Source organism: Genypterus blacodes, unplaced genomic scaffold (genome assembly GCF_046128005.1).
Source record: "Genypterus blacodes isolate CSIRO-AG114 ecotype Tasmania unplaced genomic scaffold, CSIRO-AGI_Gbla_v1 ptg000274l_1, whole genome shotgun sequence".
NCBI classification, from domain to species: Eukaryota; Metazoa; Chordata; class Actinopteri; order Ophidiiformes; family Ophidiidae; genus Genypterus; species Genypterus blacodes.
In genome coordinates this window covers 25,647-43,898 of record NW_027467065.1, presented here as the reverse complement: position 1 = coordinate 43,898, position 18,252 = coordinate 25,647, and the positions used below count along the sequence as shown (strand labels likewise).

The following is an 18,252-nucleotide window of genomic DNA, read 5'->3' as shown; positions in this document are numbered from 1 at the left end:
CCACGTTTCTGTTGCTGTGTTTCAGTGCCGCTGGAGGCTCCTATGGACGTGGGTGTGGTCCTGCTGAACAGCACCTCCATCAAGGTGACCTGGGCTCCCATAGACAAAGAGACGGTCAGAGGACACCTGCTGGGATACAAGGTTCTGATCCTTTATGTGCTTTGTTGTAGCCCATCACATATTCACTCCCCCTGCCTCTGAATAATACATCCAGAGTAAACAACAGAGGTGTGATCATGTTTGCTCCCTCGGTTGTGAGGAAAGGAGCATTTGTCATTCTGGTCACATGACCTTCTATTCCTATAATACTTTTGAATGAGTATAAGAAATGTTCAAATGTTAATAATATGTGATTGTTGATTCCCTCTCATGTTCTGGCTCCAGATCCACTTGACCAGGCTCAGCTCCAGGGATCGCCACAGAGGTCGAAGGGCCAGGGAGCCGGAGCAGGTGATGGTGGTGGAGACCGGGGCCAACGAGGGGAAGAAGGTGATCAACGACCTCAGGCCGTACTCCCACTACGCACTGGGCGCCACCGTATTCAACAGCAAAGGAGAGGGACCCGCTTCTGAGACGCTGTACTTCAAGACCGACGAGGGAGGTGAGAGAGCGGAAAAGAAGGGGGGCGGGGGAACGGGGAAGGAGAGGGGGAAGGGTTTGTAGTAGAGTGTGGGAGAGGAGGAGAGACGGGCGGTAAGAAATCAATGCTCAGATAGATATTATTGAGCAGGAAGGTGTTAGAGAAAGTAGGTGACAGTGGATCAGAACTGTGTGACGCTGCCTCTTCTGACACGTGGAGATTTCATCAGAGCTGTGTGTGTGTGTGTGTGTGTGTGTCTAGTTCCCGGCCCACCCATGTCCCTGCGGCTGGAGAGCCCATCAGAGACGGAGATGACGCTCCACTGGACTCCTCCCCATCAGCCCAACGGTGTCCTCAAAGGATATCTGCTGCAGTACCAACAGAGTGAGTCTGACCTTTCCTGCTCTTATCATATGCACCTGAACCTAACACAGGCTAAGAACCAGCTGGGTTACTGGAATACATTAGACATATATTTAGATATAATTAGATACAATGATCAATCTGGTTTTTTGTATTGTCTTTGTAAAACCCACAAGATTCATAAAAATAGTAAAAAGTCATCTTATTGATATTTCCCTCCTCTACATACATAATGAAATTAGTGTGATGACATAAAGTAAATACATCCACGGCAAAATCAATAGAGCCTGGAAAATGTGAGAGCAGAACCTGCTAATGATGCTCATCAGTCAGCCACCTGTCACCCGGGCAACCATGTTGGAGACGCAGCACTGATTGGTTTGCGGGGCGTGTTTGCGCGTGTGTGTGTGTGTGTGTGTGTGTGTGTGTGTGTGTGTGTGTGCTGTGATCAGTTGTGGAGAGCGATGACAGCCCCATGCAGGTTGTGTCCATAGAGGACCCTGCAGTGTCCAACCTGACCCTGCAGGCTCTGGACCGACACAGTCAGTACCGCTTCTACCTGAGGGGGTGCACCGGTGCCGGGGACGGAGAGCCCATCATGAAGACGGGCGCCACTGTACTCGACGGAGGTACGGCTACGAGTCTACCGTGTTTCTTACCGTCACCATGGTTACCTATACATAGGATGCTATTCTGAGTGGTGTGTCTAAATGCGTTCCAGCCCCTCCTGCCAACATCAGCGTTACCGTGGGAGAGACGCTGGTTAACGTCACGTGGCTCACCAAGAAGAGGCAGAGGAATGTGGACTTCCAGATCTACTATCTCAACAAGAATGGTGTGAAAATATCTCCAATAATATCCTCAAATGGAATTCAGCCTTAATTGTAGCAACAGATTCCTAATCCTGGTAAATCTGCCATTTTGTTGTCTTTCAGCCGGTGGCAGTAAATGGAAGAAGACGGAGAAGGTGAGCTCCTCTCTGTCCTTCTTTCAGCTCCAGGGCTTGACTCCTGGCTCGACTTATCGCTTGCGCTTCATCTGCAACAACAACACCTTCTGGGAGGAAGAGATTGAGACTGAAGGGACTGGTAATATGAACATTGCGCCTCTCCATTCATCCACATCTCTTTCATCCCCTGTCTCTCTCCTCTGGGCTTCACACACACCCAAGACACAAAGCCTGAGCCTCTGATGCCTGTGAGGGGCTTTCAAAGTCCAATGTGAAAAGAGAGCCTGTGTTATGATATGTCTTCATTTGAAACGATCCCTTCCTTGTGTGTATATTGAGCCGTACTCTTTGGCTCCCCAGCGACACGCCGCTCCTCCTTTCATCCTCTCCACCTCGCCTTCCATCCTGTCTCCCACCTCCTCCTGTCTCCCACCTCCTGTTTCCTGCCTGACCAAAACTTTCTCTCTCTCTCTCTCTCTCTCTCCTTCCTGTTTCCCCCCTGAAGGAGTGACGGTGATGCAGTCCAGCTTTGCTACACAGGGCTGGTTCATCGGAGTTGTGAGTGCCGTCGTGCTCCTGCTGCTGATCTTGCTCATCCTCTGCTTCATCAAGAGGAGTAAAGGGGGGAAGTATTCAGGTAAGTGCTGCACATTAAAGGAGTGCTTGGAAATCATCAACAGAGACCTTGAGAGCTTTAATAACCTTCTTACACAACGTAATATCAACACTATATATAGTCCTCCCTGTGCCTCAGATCACTCTTTACACGCTTTAATGTAAACTCTGGACAGAGTGGAGCCATAAAGATGACCAGCAGAACAAATGACACTGCAGCAGTACGGACAGGCGGCAAAGTAGAGGAAAGAGCCACAAATGAGTGTTCTTCATTAAAGGAGGGCCCTCAGTCTCAACCCTCAAACCAGACGTAATCCCTTCTGCGCTTAAATTAAGAATTAATTGAATAATAAATGCCATTATAGCCATTATTCCTTGAACAATAGGCTCATTCTGTGGTAAATCAGCGTAGAAATAAGATAGGAATTGAAACTAGAAGCTGTATAATAGCACGGACGCAGGAGCAGACGTATCGCCGTCGTCTACGCACGCAGACATAGATCTTCTATAGGATGTCATTGTCACTGGCAGCTATCTCGCCATCTGACAGAAAGTCATTATGGTGTGTGTGAGACGGTGGCTTAGAGACAGAAGTGGTTCTGATCTGGCTGATGAATGGACTGATAATGAAATCCAATAATCTCTCTCTCTCTCTCTCCCTGGCAGTGAAAGACAAAGAGGAGGGTCCGCTGGACTCGGAGGCTCGGCCCATGAAGGACGACACGTTTGGAGAGTACAGGTTTGTCCTCCCACGCTTTTACGTATGCAGAACATTTCCTCCACTCTTCATCATGTTTTAATGGATCATTTAAATTCTGCCTCCTAACACAGTCAACACTGATTCCCTCTGCTCTGTTTGTGCTTCTTAACCCTTTGTGTTCCCTCCATTGTGCCTCTTCCTCCTGAATGCTTGCCCCTGCTTTACAGATCTCTAGAAAGGTACGCTGTGATTGTGTTTGCTTTCCCTAACCCTCTTAATTATCACACCCTGCCCGTGACTTATGACTGACCTACCTGTCATTGATAGAATCATAGCATCATAATTCAATGCTTTGTCCTTTTTCAGTTTGCCTGAGATCATATTTAACATTTCACGAGGTCAAAGCTCATCCCTAGTTTTGACCTCCCGCCGTCTCTTCTGCTTTGCTCATTCTTTCTTCTTCTCCTCTGTGGGCTGCAGTGACATTGAGGAGAAGGGCAACGCCAGCCAGGCGTCCCTGTGCGAGGAAAGCAAGCTGTGCACCGACGACAACCTGGACTTCAACGGCAGCAGCGCCCTGACCACCGAGCTGAACATGGACGAGTCCCTGGTCAGCCAGTTCAGCCGACCCAGCGACGGGCCGGAGCCGCTCCAGGGCCTCGCTGACAGCTCGCTGCTCAACAACACCAACGTTCCCTCAGCAACCAACGGCGTGCCTAACTCAGCCGCCATTCTAGATTAGCCCCCCCCCCCCCCCCCTCCCCCTTCCCCCTCTCTCTACGCACCCCCCCTGGGGACCATCTGACCAAAACGTGTCGACACATCTGTGCCCATACGCTCCTGTTCCCTTCTGACCTGCTGATCTGTAGTTTGACGACTGACACACAATCAACACATTGACTCTTCAGATGCGTCTGATCGACTGGACTATTTTGACCAAAGGAGTGTCCAACGTAGTGGACAGTGAGATACATGTTTGACTGATGACATACAGCCACCCTCTGACCTAATGATGTCTTTAGACACGCCTCTTACTCCGTGTAGTTTACAGCAAACACCTGAATGACTGACTTTCTCTTTCTCCTTTTCTCTTTCTTTCCTCCTTCCTCTAACAACTTGATATGAAGTTAGATGACGTCGTGTCACTGAGGTAGACATATCAGGGTTTTTAGACGCGACCCTATAGAGACGCAGAGTCCAGCATTTGCAAAGAGGATGAAGGGTGAGTCTAGTGTGGGGGAAACAGGAAGTCTTAAATCTGAAACATTCATCTCACATTATTTCACACGTTGATTTCCGTCGTGTCCGACCCGTTTCACATTCTACTCCTCTACTACATTTTTAATTTTTCTACAAACATATATCAACACAAAACAACACTTGTGGTCATCTGTCATCTTTATTTATGTCACTCGTTTGTCATATTTTTCTACGTTTATTTGTGTTTTTCGACGTTTTCTGACGTTTTTTCCAGATGAAGCCAAGTTTCTTACTCTAACTAACACTGGATGCATAAAAGGGGGAAGTTGCTGTGAAGATGCTGAGTAGCGTGTGGTGTATATAGCTGCATTTACATCTATCTATTTAGCCATAATACAGTATTATAGATATGTACATGCTCCTTCTAAGTTCCTGTGCCTGCTGGGTCTGCATAGAGCACCAGAGTGATGTCATTACTCTCTCGCCTTCCCATCAGAAGTGTAATGTCATTCTTGGTATGATATTGTAATTATTTTGTGTAGAGACCTATGTGTAGCTTTCTGTATGTGTCTTTGTCTCTTTCTACAGTGTATTAAAATCATTGTTGTCTCTATTTAACAATCCTTTCATACCTGTCCATCTCACTCTACGCAAACTGTGCGAGGAGCAGTATTTATGTCAATGTGCAGACTAGGGAATGGAGTCTTCTTTTTATTTTCGGGCCCTCGTCAATGCAAGCTAATGTTGTAGGCAGGTTGAATGATTCCAGTCCATGTATAATAAAGGCTTACGGTTGGTATTGACATCAAACTCAGAGAATGTATTCTTTTCAGGATGTGGCAGAAGTCTGGTAAAGATCTGAGCTTCGTGGTACTGATGGGATTAGAACCAACAGCTGAAATGACGCTTTTTTTTTTTTGTCTCTGAATGTAAATACGACTCTTGGAGATTGTTTTGATGAAACCCAACCACGTTTGATATGAAACCTGATGTGAAAAATGTCCAGATTGAAGACTTATTTATTTTACAATGTTGCAAGTAGTTATTTTTCTTCTTTGTACTCTGCTATGAATTCACACTTTAGTTTTTTGACAAATGACTGCGGTGATATGGCTGTTTTAGCAAAAAAAATACATAAAAAAAATTGTTCCTAGTTGAAGAAAAAAATTGAAAAATGCTAAAAAAAACAAAAAAAAAATCCCCATTGTTCTGTAGATGTTTACAAGCATTTCCACATTTGAAAAAAAAAAGTCTATTCCTTCCTAACAGCATTTAGTGATATAGTAGTAGTAGTTACATTACGACGACAACTAATATTGTGTTCCATGCCCGTCACCATGGAGTCATGCGTTGCAGTGCAGTGAATATCTGTGGAGCTTTGGTCTGACGCAGCAGAGAGGCAGGGAGCCAGTGTGTGTGTGCATACCACAGGGAGGACTTACTCTATATGCAAAGTTGCTGTTTCTGTATCCCCACACTGGCACAACTCCACCTCCTGCCAGTCCCACAGGGGAGAGGGAGGGGGGGTGTGTGTTATAAGACTATAGCGCCGCTGAACCAGGTGTGTGTGTGTGTGTAAGCTCCCTGTTGTTGGTTGTACAGACACACTCAGGACAAATAAAGCTTTTAGAAATTTTTATTTTCATACAGGAATGATAAAAAGACACACACACACACAGACAGATTAAAAAGCCAATATTCTATCTCGACTATCTGCTGCTAAACACCTGTTTGTCAGTGTTGGGGGCAAATGTTAGCTTTGAATGAGGGACGAGTGTACACACACACACAGATACTCACTCACCTGCCACTCGCTTCAGGAGAAAGCTGGGGACACTGGCCTTTGCTTTGCCACTGTTGTGTTTTCCCTTTTTTATAGTTAATGATATATTTAAAAAAAACAAAACACTCTTTAAAAAGTGAGTTTGATGCGTCTGCAGCTTCTTCAGTACTCAGAAGCAAACAGACTGTCAGGACTTTGTGGGGAGGAAGAGGTGGAGGGGGAAAGAAAGGAAGAATTGTGAGTTATTGTGTCACTGGCGGGGTGCAGGTGTGCCTCAGTGTGGAGTGTGTAGTGCACCAGTGTGTGTATTTGTGCCATGAGGGGGAAGGCAATGAGCTTGGAGTGCTCAGAGTGAGACTTTGTATGGGGCCAATAATATTGTAACTGCATTATGAATCAACCACTGTAACTGGATATGTGATTGACAAATAAAGTACCTGGAACAATCTGTACCAAAACAGGATCGGCTGTCTGTCATCCGTCACAACATTCACAGTTTTTCAGTGCATCCATGTCGTCTAAGAGTGTGTGTGTGAAGGTCAGAGCGCTCAGTATCAAAGTCACACAGAGTTTGAGGGATAACAGTTGTAGACGGTGTAGCGGTGCTCAGCGGGAGGTGGTGTTGAATTGACTGAAGTAGTCCTCAGTGGGATTGTTAGTGTACACTCGATTGTCCAAGTACTCCTGACTGCAACACACACACACACACACACACACACACACACACACACACACACACACAGTTAGTAACAGTCTCCAAACATCAAAATCTGAATTCTACATTAATTCTCTAAATACTTAGACTCAGCTTTCCGTGTCACATCAATCAAACTTGATCTCAATTGTGTTTTTTTTTTTTTGTTTATTTCGATTTTCTTTATATTTCAACCCAACATGAGTTTGATTGATGCTACAGGGAAAGCTTCACTATAATAACACGACCTTTCATCAATACTGAGACAGGTTTTTGTCAGTGAGGCTGATTGATGCATGTTGACTAAGGATGAGCGTGTGTGTGTGTGTGTGTGTGTGTGTGTTGCTCACTGTGTCCGTTGCTGGTCGGCCAGTTGCAGATTGCGCTGTACCATCTCCAGCCTCTCTTCTCTCCTCAGACTCTCTTCCCTCAGCCTCAAGTCTGTGACCTCATTGGAGATCTCCAGCTGCTGCAGGTCCCAGGCTGTGTCCTGAAACTTCTCCGCCTCAGATTCTCTCTAAAGGAACACGTAACTTGAACATGAATGGCTCAGTGTCCTGCACATACGGGTCTTGTCTTGTTTCTCAGGGTGACATCGTTACCTTTTTCTCGCGGCGCTGTGCCTCCTGCTCCCTGCGGATGGTGCGCAGCTCGTCTGGAACCATCCCCCTCCACCTGTCTACGATGACCCTGGCTGGCTTCCCTGAAGGCACGGCTCTCACAGCCGCCTCCGGGCGCTCTGTCAACATGTCTGATGTCACGGCGTACCTCACCTCCGCGAGGTCTTGCTCCTCCTCTCTCCTCCGCTGCAAGTCCTGTCTCTCTGCTAGCTGTGCAGCCTGCGGAAACAAGTCAGAGCTGAGGCCTAACCGCTGATCCGGGCCGAGCTGAGTGATTAATCCCCTGATGATTGGGATCGGGATGTTTATGAAACCCAACCCTGAATCTGCGGTTAGCTCCAGTACAGAGTTGAGGTGTGTGAGCCGAGGGGCAAACGTCCTCCTGAGATATCCACTCAGTCGGTTGTATTTGCTTGTGCGTCATGCGTGTGAGTGGTTATTAGAGAAACCACATAATTGTCAAGACAAATACCAAGACATGAAGGATTTATAACGACGCCTCCCACTGGAGGATTCAACCGAGTGCATTGAGGCAAATGAGGGGGAAGCTAAATGGGGCTTTTAGAAACAAACAAGGTCCACGCATACATCAAAGCAGTTTAACCGTGTGCTTTGCATCTACTAACTCATTTGATGGCCGCCTTCCCCCCACCAAGTGTGTGTACGCATCGTTTAACATCTTCAATTACTCCCTTTTAATATGAAAATCCCACCTGGGTAAATCATGTCTGCTCAACTCCTCACTGGGTTTCTGCTTTGAGTTTTCACAGTGGGTGGTATGTGTGTGTGTGTGTGTGCGTGTGTGTGTATGTCACCGTGTCCATCTGTGTGTACGGGTGCATGCATGAATGGTACCAGAGCCAGGTTGTAGTTGTCCAGCGCCATGCGTTCAGCTTTCTTCCACTCGTCCTCAAGTGCCTGTAGCTGAGACACCTGCTGGTCCTGATGCATTGTCACCTGGCCCTCCAGCATCTCTGTGACACACACACACACACACACACACACACACATGCGCACACAAACACACGCTGCAAATCACCTACTTTCCATTACGGGTTGTACGACAACACTCTTGGGTGACACACTCCCTCTCCCATGCATAATGGCTCTGTGGGATGAGCATCCATCAGTGCCACCTGGCAATACGGACTGTGTGTAGGAGTGTGTGATTGTTTGTGCAGGGAAGCATGAAGCGTGTGTGTGTGTGTGTGTGTGTGTGTGTGAGTGTGTACAGTATGTTTTCACCTCTGTGCTTCTCTGTCATCTGCCTTTTCTCATCACATTCCCTCTGCTCTCGCAAAATCCTCTCTGTCTGCCTCATCTGCTCTCTGGTTCTCTCTGCCGCTCCCAGATCTTCTCCCTGCCATTCAAATAAAGATTATTTATCTGTTTTGTCCCGCTGGTGTTGTGATGTCTATACCAAGCATCAATCCACTACACAGAGCCTACCACAAAGATTTTCATGCTGGAAGCCCCCAGCTGGCTCTCTGGGATGGGGATCGCGAACGCCCCCTGCAGTTCATACCGGGGATCCCCATCACGATACTCCTCCACCCGCGGCTGAGAGTCCCAGAACTCCGTGAGCGCGACGTACTCATCTTCCCGTCTCGTCTTCTCATCTCTCGCGAGTTGCATCACCTGTTCGTTATTACGCCTGCTCATCTCATCTGCATCATAAAGGAAAGAGCACCTGTCACTCATGGAGCCCACATGCAGAGGAGCCATGTGCAAACTTCACCCTGCCCGCTCTTTACTATAATCGTTGTCCTTCTGTCTCTGCGTGTCCTGCAGTTGTTTTTTCTCCCGGACTTGTTTGTCCAGACCCTGCAGGTCCAGACCGATCGTACGGACCCGGTCGTTGAATATCCGGACCTTGCGCTGAGCCTCCGCAACTCGCCTGCGCGCCACAGCCGCGTCATCGGACGGTTCTACAGTAAAATCTACTTTGTGCATTTTCCCTGTTAATGAGGGAAAGGAGGTTACATCACAGCTGTAGACTTACACCACATGTGTGCTGCTAACACGACATAATGAGAACACACACCACAGCGTTCAATAACATTATATGGACTATATGTTTTCACGCTACAATTTAAGAACTACGTTCGAAGAAAGACAGAGGTCATCGAACAAGTGCTTACCTTTAATAGAGTGAGAGTTTCTTTAATACAAAAGCACTGCAAGAGTTCATCTACCAACGAGAACGCTCTCCTTTTAAAGATTAGTATATGACGTCATGTTATTATAATTATAACCGTGATGTCAAGCTCAGGTATGGAGTGAATGTACCTGAAAGCGTCTCACCGCGCGGGCCGCTGTGTTTGCACGCCTTCTGTTACCATGGTGCGCTTTAGTTTCCGGTAACCCGGAATGTCAATAACAGATCGGAGCAGCGAACTGATGCTTGTGTACAACACACAATAGGATGTTAAGAAAGTGTCTCGTTTTATTGTGTGTTCTTTGTACGTGAATGTAGAAGCAGCGTCAAAGAGACGAAGATACCGTTGGAATGCCAACACGCGCCTGATCTCGCGATGAACTCCGTGATTACGTGCCTCGCGCGCTCAGGGCTCTTCCTGTTGGATTGTAAAATGGCGCATTGTTGTCACCGCCGCTTCGCTTTTATTTGATTCACACTTGGAAGCGTTTTAAGTGATTAGACTTAAGATGTACTTCTGACGCATGCGTGCGTTATCGATAACCGGAGCGGAGGTTCATGCGTTTGCGTGCATGCTTCTCCCGCCACATAGTTTGTTTGGTAAACATCGGCTGCTAGCGTTAGCTAACATTTAGCTAGCTGTTAGCTCTCAGTAGGTTTTTATTTTTTTCAGAACATCAAACATAACAAAGATGGGCTACTTAAAACTGATAGAGATCGAAAACTTCAAGTCCTACAAAGGAAGACAGATCATTGGACCTTTCCACAAGTTCACAGCCATTATCGGGCCAAATGGATCAGGTATGTTATGATACCGAGCGGCTAATGCTGCTGCAGACTGCCTGCTAGCTTCGGCTAATGTTGAGTTATTCAGATTAAATGTCTCAGATGTTGTTAATGTATAGAAACTGTACATGCGGGCGCTGTTTGCAGGCCAGGCACAGTAGTTCGTCTCCCTATCTTCTCCCGTTCATATTATAGCCTCACTTTGGTTCATTTGATGTCGGATGAAAGAAGTTTAATTCTAATATATTTACAGTTTCTTATTTTTCACGAACATTGCCAGATGTGATGTGATCGTTTCCGTAATTCATTTTCAGTAATTCACGTTATTCTGTTTTCTCGGACTAAAGTACAGTATGTTACAGTGTGTTTAACATGATGACGTCACATATAACTGTTTGATGGATCGTAAATGATTTGTTATATGAGTTTAGATGTGCAATTTTACAAACACTTTTTTAATTTTCATAGTTTTATTTTTTTCTGTTTTCCTTTTTTTGTTGCCTTTTAAACCACATCACACACAAACCTGCAGCCATCCAGAGCTTATGTTCCTGATGTCTCCATGTTTCTAATTCAGCGTCTTGCTTTGCTTTAACCCCTTTCCTCCTGATCTATTTGCCTTGGCAGGAAAGTCCAACCTCATGGACGCCATCAGCTTTGTGCTGGCAGAGAAGACCAGTAACCTGCGTGTGAAGACCCTGAAGGATCTGATCCACGGGGCGCCTGTAGGGAAGCCGGCCGCCAACCGAGCCTTCGTCAGCATGGTGTACCAGGAGGACAACGGAGAGGAGCGCTCCTTCACCAGGGTCATCATCGGTACGGACACACACTCACAGTCTCACCCAGTGTTGCTCCAGGTCTACAAACAAACACTCATAAGATCGGCTCTCTTCAGATGTAAACGGTCCTAACTAAGTCCAGTGTGAAAGCTTTGATTCTCTAATGTGTCCCATGTGTTTTGTCTTGATTGATCAGGTTCCTCCTCTGAGTATCGCATCAACAGTAAGGTGGTTGGCCTGCCTGAGTACAGCGAAGAGCTGGAGAAACTGGGAATCCTCATCAAGGCTCGGAACTTCTTGGTCTTCCAGGTCAGATTGGAACGCTGAAATGCTTTGTTGACAGAGACGAACTCATCTGTGAATCTTTCAAGTGGCAGATTTGTGTTCAGGGCGTTGTGATTCACAGTGTGGCTGTAAATCCTAATACTGCACTTAGTAACCACCACTTACGTTCCCCCCTCATCTCTCTCTAGGGAGCTGTGGAGTCCATTGCGATGAAGAACCCCAAGGAGCGCACGGCTCTGTTTGAGGAGATCTCACGCTCTGGAGAACTGGCCCAGGAGTACGACCGCAGGAAGAAGGAAATGGTGAAAGCGGAGGAGGACACTCAGTTTAATTACCACAGGAAGAAGAACATTGCTGCTGAACGCAAAGAAGCAAAGCAGGAGAAAGAGGAGGTGAGTGTTTAGAGTCGTGAAGCTTCAATGTGCCGGTGGTTGATTATGATAATAATTAACATCCGTCTCTTTCTTCTCCCTTCCCTCTGCCAGGCTGAGCGTTACCAGCGTCTGAAGGATGAAGTAGCGAGGGCCAGCGTTCAGCTGCAGCTCTTCAAGCTTTACCACAACGAGGCGGAGATCGAGAAGCTGAACAAAGAGCTGAGCCAGCGAAACAAGGAGATCGACAAGGACCGCAGGAAGATGGACCACGTGGAGGAGGAGCTGAAGGACAAGAAGAAGGAGCTGGGCAGACTGATGAGGGAGCAGCAGACCATCGAGAAAGAGATCAAGTGAGTGAAAGGGATACGACCACCATATTCCCCTGTGTTTACATCTGAGTGCTTTGTCTCACGTTTGCCTCTGCTTACAGAGAGAAAGACTCAGAGTTGAACCAGAAGAGGCCGCAGTACATCAAGGCCAAGGAAAACACCTCACACAAGATCAAGAAGCTGGAGGCGGCACGCAAGTCTCTGCAGAACGCCCAGAAGATGTACAAGAAGAGGAAGGGGGACATGGACGAGCTGGACAAGGAGATGAAGGCGGTGGAGCTGACCAAGCAGGAGTTTGAGGAGCGCATGGAGGAGGAGGCGCAGAGCCAGGGCCAGGACCTCACACTGGAGGAGAACCAGGTGAAGCAGTACCACCGTCTGAAGGAGGAGGCCAGCAAACGAGCTGCCACTCTGGCCCAGGAGCTGGAGAAGTTCAACCGTGACCAGAAGGCCGACCAGGACCGCCTCGACCTGGAGGAGAGGAAGAAAGTGGAGACGGAGGTAGATATGATGATGAAGATGAGGATGATGATGGAGCAGGTTTCTATTCTGGGGATTTGTTTTGTTTCAGCTCATTTGAACGTTTCTCTTCTCCTCTCTTCTCTTCAGGCCAAAATCAAGCAGAAAATCCGAGAAATTGAGGAAAATCAGAAACGTATTGAGAAGCTTGAGGATTACATCACCACCAGCAGGTATGGAGAAGTTCAGACTCAGCTCTGACCCCGAGGAGACGAGCCACGCCGGTCTGTCTCCACTCTGCTTCTCACACCTTCTTGTCTCCGTCCTCCTCAGGCAATCTCTGGATGAGCAGAAGCGCATGGAGGAGGAGCTGACCGAAGAGGTGGAGATGGCCAAGAGGAGGATCGACGAGATCAACACAGAGCTGAACCAGGTACTGAGCGCGGGGGAACAGGGGCAATGTGGTGGAGAAGCAGGCGGCCTCTTCTTTGCTGACTCACGCTGCTGTAGTGCGTCTTTGTCCTTTCCTCCTTTGGGGCTTATAAGTTCTTGGATGATGTTTGTCCTCAGCTCCGCCCCCTCACTGTGATTCTGCCTACAAGCAGATTCTGTAATTCAAACTGGACTCATAATTCCATTAAGTGAGCCAGCGAAAGCAGAACGTCTCCGTGGGGATCGATAAAGACTGGCATTGTTATTGTTTTTGTTGTGTAGGTAATGGAGCAGCTGGGAGACGCCAGGATCGATCGGCAGGAGAACAGCCGACAACAACGCAAGGCTGAGATCATGGAGAGCATCAAGAGACTTTACCCCGGCTCTGTGGTGAGGAGGCTGACAGGATTCAGCTTTATCTAACGCTTTAGACATAAAAGAAGCATTTAAGGTGATGGAGTTTTATAAATCACCTTTGTTTAAAACGCTCTCTCTCTCTCCATCGCTCGTCCTCTCCTCCAGTACGGCCGCCTCATCGACTTGTGCCAGCCCACGCAGAAGAAGTATCAGATCGCCGTCACCAAGGTGTTAGGAAAGAACATGGACGCCATCATCGTGGACTCGGAGAAGACGGGCAGAGACTGCATCCAGTACATCAAAGAGCAGAGAGGAGAGCCGGAGACCTTTCTGCCTCTGGACTACCTGGAGGTGTGTACCAGATGTTTACACACTGGAGCTTCATCCCATTGGGCTCACGATTATGCTCCAGTTTTCCTATTGAAAGTAGCACAAAACCAAACGGTGTTCCTGTTTCCTGTGCGATCAAAGGTGAAGCCCACAGACGAGAAGCTGAGGGAGCTGAGAGGAGCCAAGCTGGTGATCGACGTCATCCGCTACGAGCCGCCACACATCAAGAAGGCCCTGCAGTACGCCTGCGGGAACGCGCTGGTGTGTGAGAACGTGGAGGATGCTCGGCGGATCGCGTTCGGAGGACCGTACAGACACAAGGTACACGCCGGTGTCTCACATCACAGCTCTGTAAGCAGTTTGGTGTTCGGGGCCTGATTGTGTGGATGTTCTCCCACCTACCAGACGGTGGCCCTGGATGGAACTCTGTTCCAGAAGTCTGGTGTCATCTCTGGAGGAGCCAGCGACCTGAAGGCCAAGGCCAGGCGCTGGGACGAGAAGGCCGTGGACAAACTCAAGGAGAAGAAGGAGAAACTCACAGAGGAGCTCAAGGTAACAAAGACAGATCTGATTATTGATTCTATTATTGCAGAGTGAAACTTGTCAGCTGTTTGAATTCACCATGACAACGTGTGTGTGTGTTTCTCTCTGTAGGAGCAAATGAAGGCCAAGAGGAAGGAGGCGGAGCTGCGTCAGGTGCAGTCCCAGGCCCACGGGCTTCAGATGAGACTGAAGTACTCCCAAAGTGACCTGGAGCAGACCAAGACTCGCCACCTCTCCCTCAACATGCAGGTGAGGCCGAGTCACAGCTCACTGCTCTCTCTCTCTCTCTCCACTCTGAGGATGTGGACTTGAAACCTCTTTGCTTTGTGTCGTGCAGGAGAAGTCTAAGCTGGAGAGCGAGCTGGCAAACTTTGGCCCCCGCATCAACGACATCAAGAGGATCATCCAATCCCGTGAGAAGGAGATCACAGACCTCCGTGACCGCATGAACCTGGTGAGTGAGGACCTAAGTGAGGAGTCTGGGTCAAAGCCTGTGTGTGAAGATCAGGGCGTGGCTCTCATGTGAACCTGTTTGTTCTCCAGGTGGAGGATGAGGTGTTTGTGGAATTCTGTAAAGAGATCGGAGTGAGGAACATCAGGGAGTTTGAGGAGGAGAAGGTGAAGAGACAGAATGAGATCGCAAAGAAGCGGTGAGTTCCATGGTTGAGTTGTGTTTGAGGTTCAGCTCTCGCCTCAGCCTGTCAGAGTCTCTAACCCGGCTCTGTTCTGTCTCAGGCTGGAGTTTGAGACCCAAAAGACTCGCCTCGGTATCCAGCTGGACTACGAGAGGAACCAGCTGAAGGAGGACCAGGAGAAGGTGATGATGTGGGAGCAGACGGTGAAGAAGGACGAGGCTGAGATTGAGCGACTGAAGAAGGTGAAGAGCTGAAACTGAACATTTAAACACTTAACTTGTTTGTGAGATTATTTCTGGCCTCAATCTTACACAATGTGACACACACTAAATCTGCTGCATGTGTGTATGTGTGTGTGTGTGTCTTTGTCTTCCTGTAGGAGGAGCACAGGCACATGAAGATCATTGATGAGACGATGGCTCAGCTGCAGGACCTGAAGAACGGACATCTGACCAAGAAGTCTGAGGTCAACGACAAAAACCACGAGATGGAGGAGATCCGCAAGAAACTGGGCGGAGCAAACAAGTCAGTAACCACACACACACACACACACACACACACACACACACACACACACACACACACACACACACACACACACACACACACACACACACACACACACACACACACACACACACACACACACACACACACACGTTTGGAATGTTATGCTGATGTCATGACTGTTACCCTGGACTGGAGTCTCACAGTAAACCGTCTTCCTCTGCTCCCAGGGAGTTGACTCAGCTGCAGAAGGAGGTGACGGCCATCGAGACCAAACTGGAGCAGAAGCGCAGCGACCGTCACAACCTGCTGCAGGCCTGCAAGATGCAGGACATCAGGTTACCGCTCCGCTCCGGGACAATGGATGATATCAGCCAGGGAGAGGTACACAGACACACACACATAGACACACACACACTATTAAACACACTGACAGACTTCCTGAAAGAGAAACTGAGCCCCTGCTGTGGTTCCAGGGGAGCTCTCAGACGGAGGAGTCCAGCAGCCAGAGGACCTCCAGCACCGTCCTGGCTAAAGAGGCTCTGATAGAGATCGACTACGGCAACCTGACTGAGGACCTGAGGGTGAGCACTCTGCACCACACGCCTGCTTTCAGACCCAACACCGAGACATCCCCTCTCTTTGTGTTCAGAGAATCAAAGACATAATGGCTCCTAATGTGCTGCGGTTGTATTGCTCAGATTGTAAATGACAGTAAGACGGGAATCAGCAAAGTTAGCTGCATAAATCCATAAAAGCTTTACTTACAGAGTCACTTCAGCTTTCTGTGTGTATCACTTTACTGCACTGCGGCAGTACAGACCTCCGTAGAGCTGGATCAGTGTGTATCAGTGTGTATCAGTGTGTCGTTGGAGGTGATACTGATATTGTGAGGTGAAATTCCAGGTAAGGTGGTTTTAAGTTGCAGCTTCTTCTCTCCTCTCCTCCCCACAGGACACACTGACAGAGGAGGAGATCAAGGCGGAGACAAACACACTGCAGCAGCGTCTCAACGAGCAGCAGAGCATCTTACAGAGGATCAGCGCGCCCAACATGAAGGCCATGGAGAAGCTGGAGAGCGTCAGGGACAAGTTTCAAGAGACGAGTGATGGTGAGGAGGAGGAAGAGGAGGGCAGGCTGGGTTAAATCAGAAGGAGACGTTTGTGGATAACATGTGGTCTTTGTTTGTGTGTGTCTCAGAGTTTGAAGCGGCCCGTAAGAGAGCCAAGAAGGCCAAGCAAGCCTTTGAGCAGATCAAGAAGGAGCGCTTCGATCGCTTCAACACCTGCTTTGAGTCCGTGGCCACCAACATAGACGAGATCTACAAAGCTCTGTCACGCAACAGCAGCGCCCAGGCCTTCCTGGGCCCGGAGAACCCGGAGGAGCCGTACCTGGACGGCATCAACTATAACTGCGTGGCTCCGGGGAAACGCTTCAGGCCCATGGACAATCTGTCCGGAGGAGAGAAGACCGTGGCTGCCCTCGCTCTGCTCTTCGCCATCCACAGGTGAGAGAGTGTGGAGAGGACATGGAGACAAATGTGAGACTGTAGATGACAAACAGGTGATTTAACGTGTTCCTACCTTGTCTGCAGCTATAAACCCGCCCCCTTCTTCGTCCTGGATGAGATCGACGCTGCTCTGGACAACACTAACATCGGCAAGGTGAGGAAGTCACGTTCTGATTCTTTAACGTCTCAAGCAGAGGAGATTCTTTCATTTGAAGTTAACACTGGCAATCATTTTCCCCAAAGGTGGCCAACTACATCAAAGACCAGTCAGTGCTGAACTTCCAGGCCATCGTGATCTCACTGAAGGAGGAGTTTTACACCAAGGCTGACTCGCTCATCGGCGTCTATCCAGAGGTGTGTGTGTCTCACTGCTGTCACACACATTGGCTCCATGTTTAAGTCCATCTAACACACACATGAGCCTCATAGTTATATTGTTTTTACTTCTCTTCCATCCACAGCAAGGAGATTGCGTCATCAGCAAAGTCCTGACCTTTGACCTCTCGCAGTATCCCGACGCCAACCCAAATCCAAACGAGTAGGACAGACGCTCCCCAACACTGGCATTTGTGGGGCGAGCGGGCCTTCCCTCGCTCGCTCCTCTCTCTCTCTCTGGATCCTGACGTCGACACACACACACACACACACACATGTATCCATCAGGTCCCAACTTACTTTTTATGTTGATGTATTTTCTTTTTGTTAGAATAGTGCGTTAGTGAGGAGTTTGTTTGTGTTGTTTGGGGCTTGACAACATGTAGGTCATTATATAGACGCGTCACCATGATGGATGTACATTTATATAAGCAGCCCTTTTTAAATTTGGCCATCAAGACAAGGAAACTGAATTTTTAATCCACCTTAAGGACGGTTAGACTTTGTATCCGGTGCTCGGTGCCACAGGAAACCCAGTGTTTGTCTTCAGAACTTTTATACTCCTGGCCGTCTTTGCAGTCGTGTGCGATGAAGCTCTCGTCTTTAATCTGTTTGTGTGTATACAAAAAAGGACAAATTTGCATTTTCACACATTTTTTCAGCAGTGACCCGAACGGAGAACACACACACATTCCCCCCTTTTGTGAGATCAGTCATTCAAAGCTTCAGCTGCAAAGTCATAATTCTGTACGGACGCCATCTTTTTATTCCCTGAATTAGGAAACTCAGTGTGAGTCTGTTCTGTCTTACCGAGTGCTTTGCTTCAATAAATAATATGTGAATTATTTAAGCTCCTTTACTTTTTGATGTATGCGTTGTGATTCACTTC

General features: G+C 48.1%; 3 protein-coding genes across 3 annotated transcripts in view; 2 read left to right on the top strand and 1 right to left on the bottom strand.

Annotated features, from left to right (window-relative positions):
- l1cama (L1 cell adhesion molecule, paralog a) overlaps positions 1–6,233 on the top strand; it is a 36,980-nt gene extending 30,747 nt beyond the window's left edge. The window contains exons 19-27 of the mRNA XM_076171866.1: positions 26–141; positions 385–601; positions 842–964; positions 1,396–1,572; positions 1,665–1,778; positions 1,879–2,031; positions 2,398–2,529; positions 3,174–3,246; positions 3,688–6,233. Of these exons, the coding sequence (XP_076027981.1) occupies positions 26–141; positions 385–601; positions 842–964; positions 1,396–1,572; positions 1,665–1,778; positions 1,879–2,031; positions 2,398–2,529; positions 3,174–3,246; positions 3,688–3,949 (1,367 nt within the window). The 3' untranslated portion in view covers positions 3,950–6,233. The remainder of the gene's footprint in view (positions 1–25; positions 142–384; positions 602–841; positions 965–1,395; positions 1,573–1,664; positions 1,779–1,878; positions 2,032–2,397; positions 2,530–3,173; positions 3,247–3,687) is intronic.
- Positions 6,234–6,382: 149 nt separating this feature from the next.
- Positions 6,383–9,457, bottom strand: ribc1 (RIB43A domain with coiled-coils 1). Its single transcript, XM_076171867.1, has 7 exons — positions 9,259–9,457; positions 8,954–9,171; positions 8,750–8,864; positions 8,360–8,478; positions 7,487–7,723; positions 7,235–7,401; positions 6,383–6,878 (listed from the first exon to the last, which is right to left on the bottom strand). Exons 1-7 carry the CDS (start codon positions 9,455–9,457, stop codon positions 6,797–6,799), a joined length of 1,137 nt encoding a protein of 378 aa, XP_076027982.1. The 3' UTR covers positions 6,383–6,796.
- A 615-nt stretch (positions 9,458–10,072) lies between these two features.
- On the top strand, positions 10,073–18,208 carry LOC143017185 (structural maintenance of chromosomes protein 1A). Its single transcript, XM_076171872.1, has 24 exons — positions 10,073–10,463; positions 11,076–11,264; positions 11,424–11,536; positions 11,701–11,904; positions 11,998–12,236; positions 12,317–12,716; positions 12,825–12,907; positions 13,008–13,107; positions 13,389–13,496; positions 13,629–13,814; positions 13,935–14,114; positions 14,199–14,345; positions 14,448–14,585; positions 14,674–14,790; positions 14,880–14,986; positions 15,072–15,213; positions 15,351–15,496; positions 15,709–15,862; positions 15,955–16,062; positions 16,433–16,589; positions 16,679–16,985; positions 17,073–17,142; positions 17,232–17,342; positions 17,450–18,208. The coding sequence occupies exons 1-24, from the start codon at positions 10,355–10,357 to the stop codon at positions 17,528–17,530; spliced, it is 3,696 nt and encodes a 1,231-aa protein (XP_076027987.1). The 5' UTR covers positions 10,073–10,354; the 3' UTR covers positions 17,531–18,208.
- Positions 18,209–18,252: the final 44 nt, after the last annotated feature.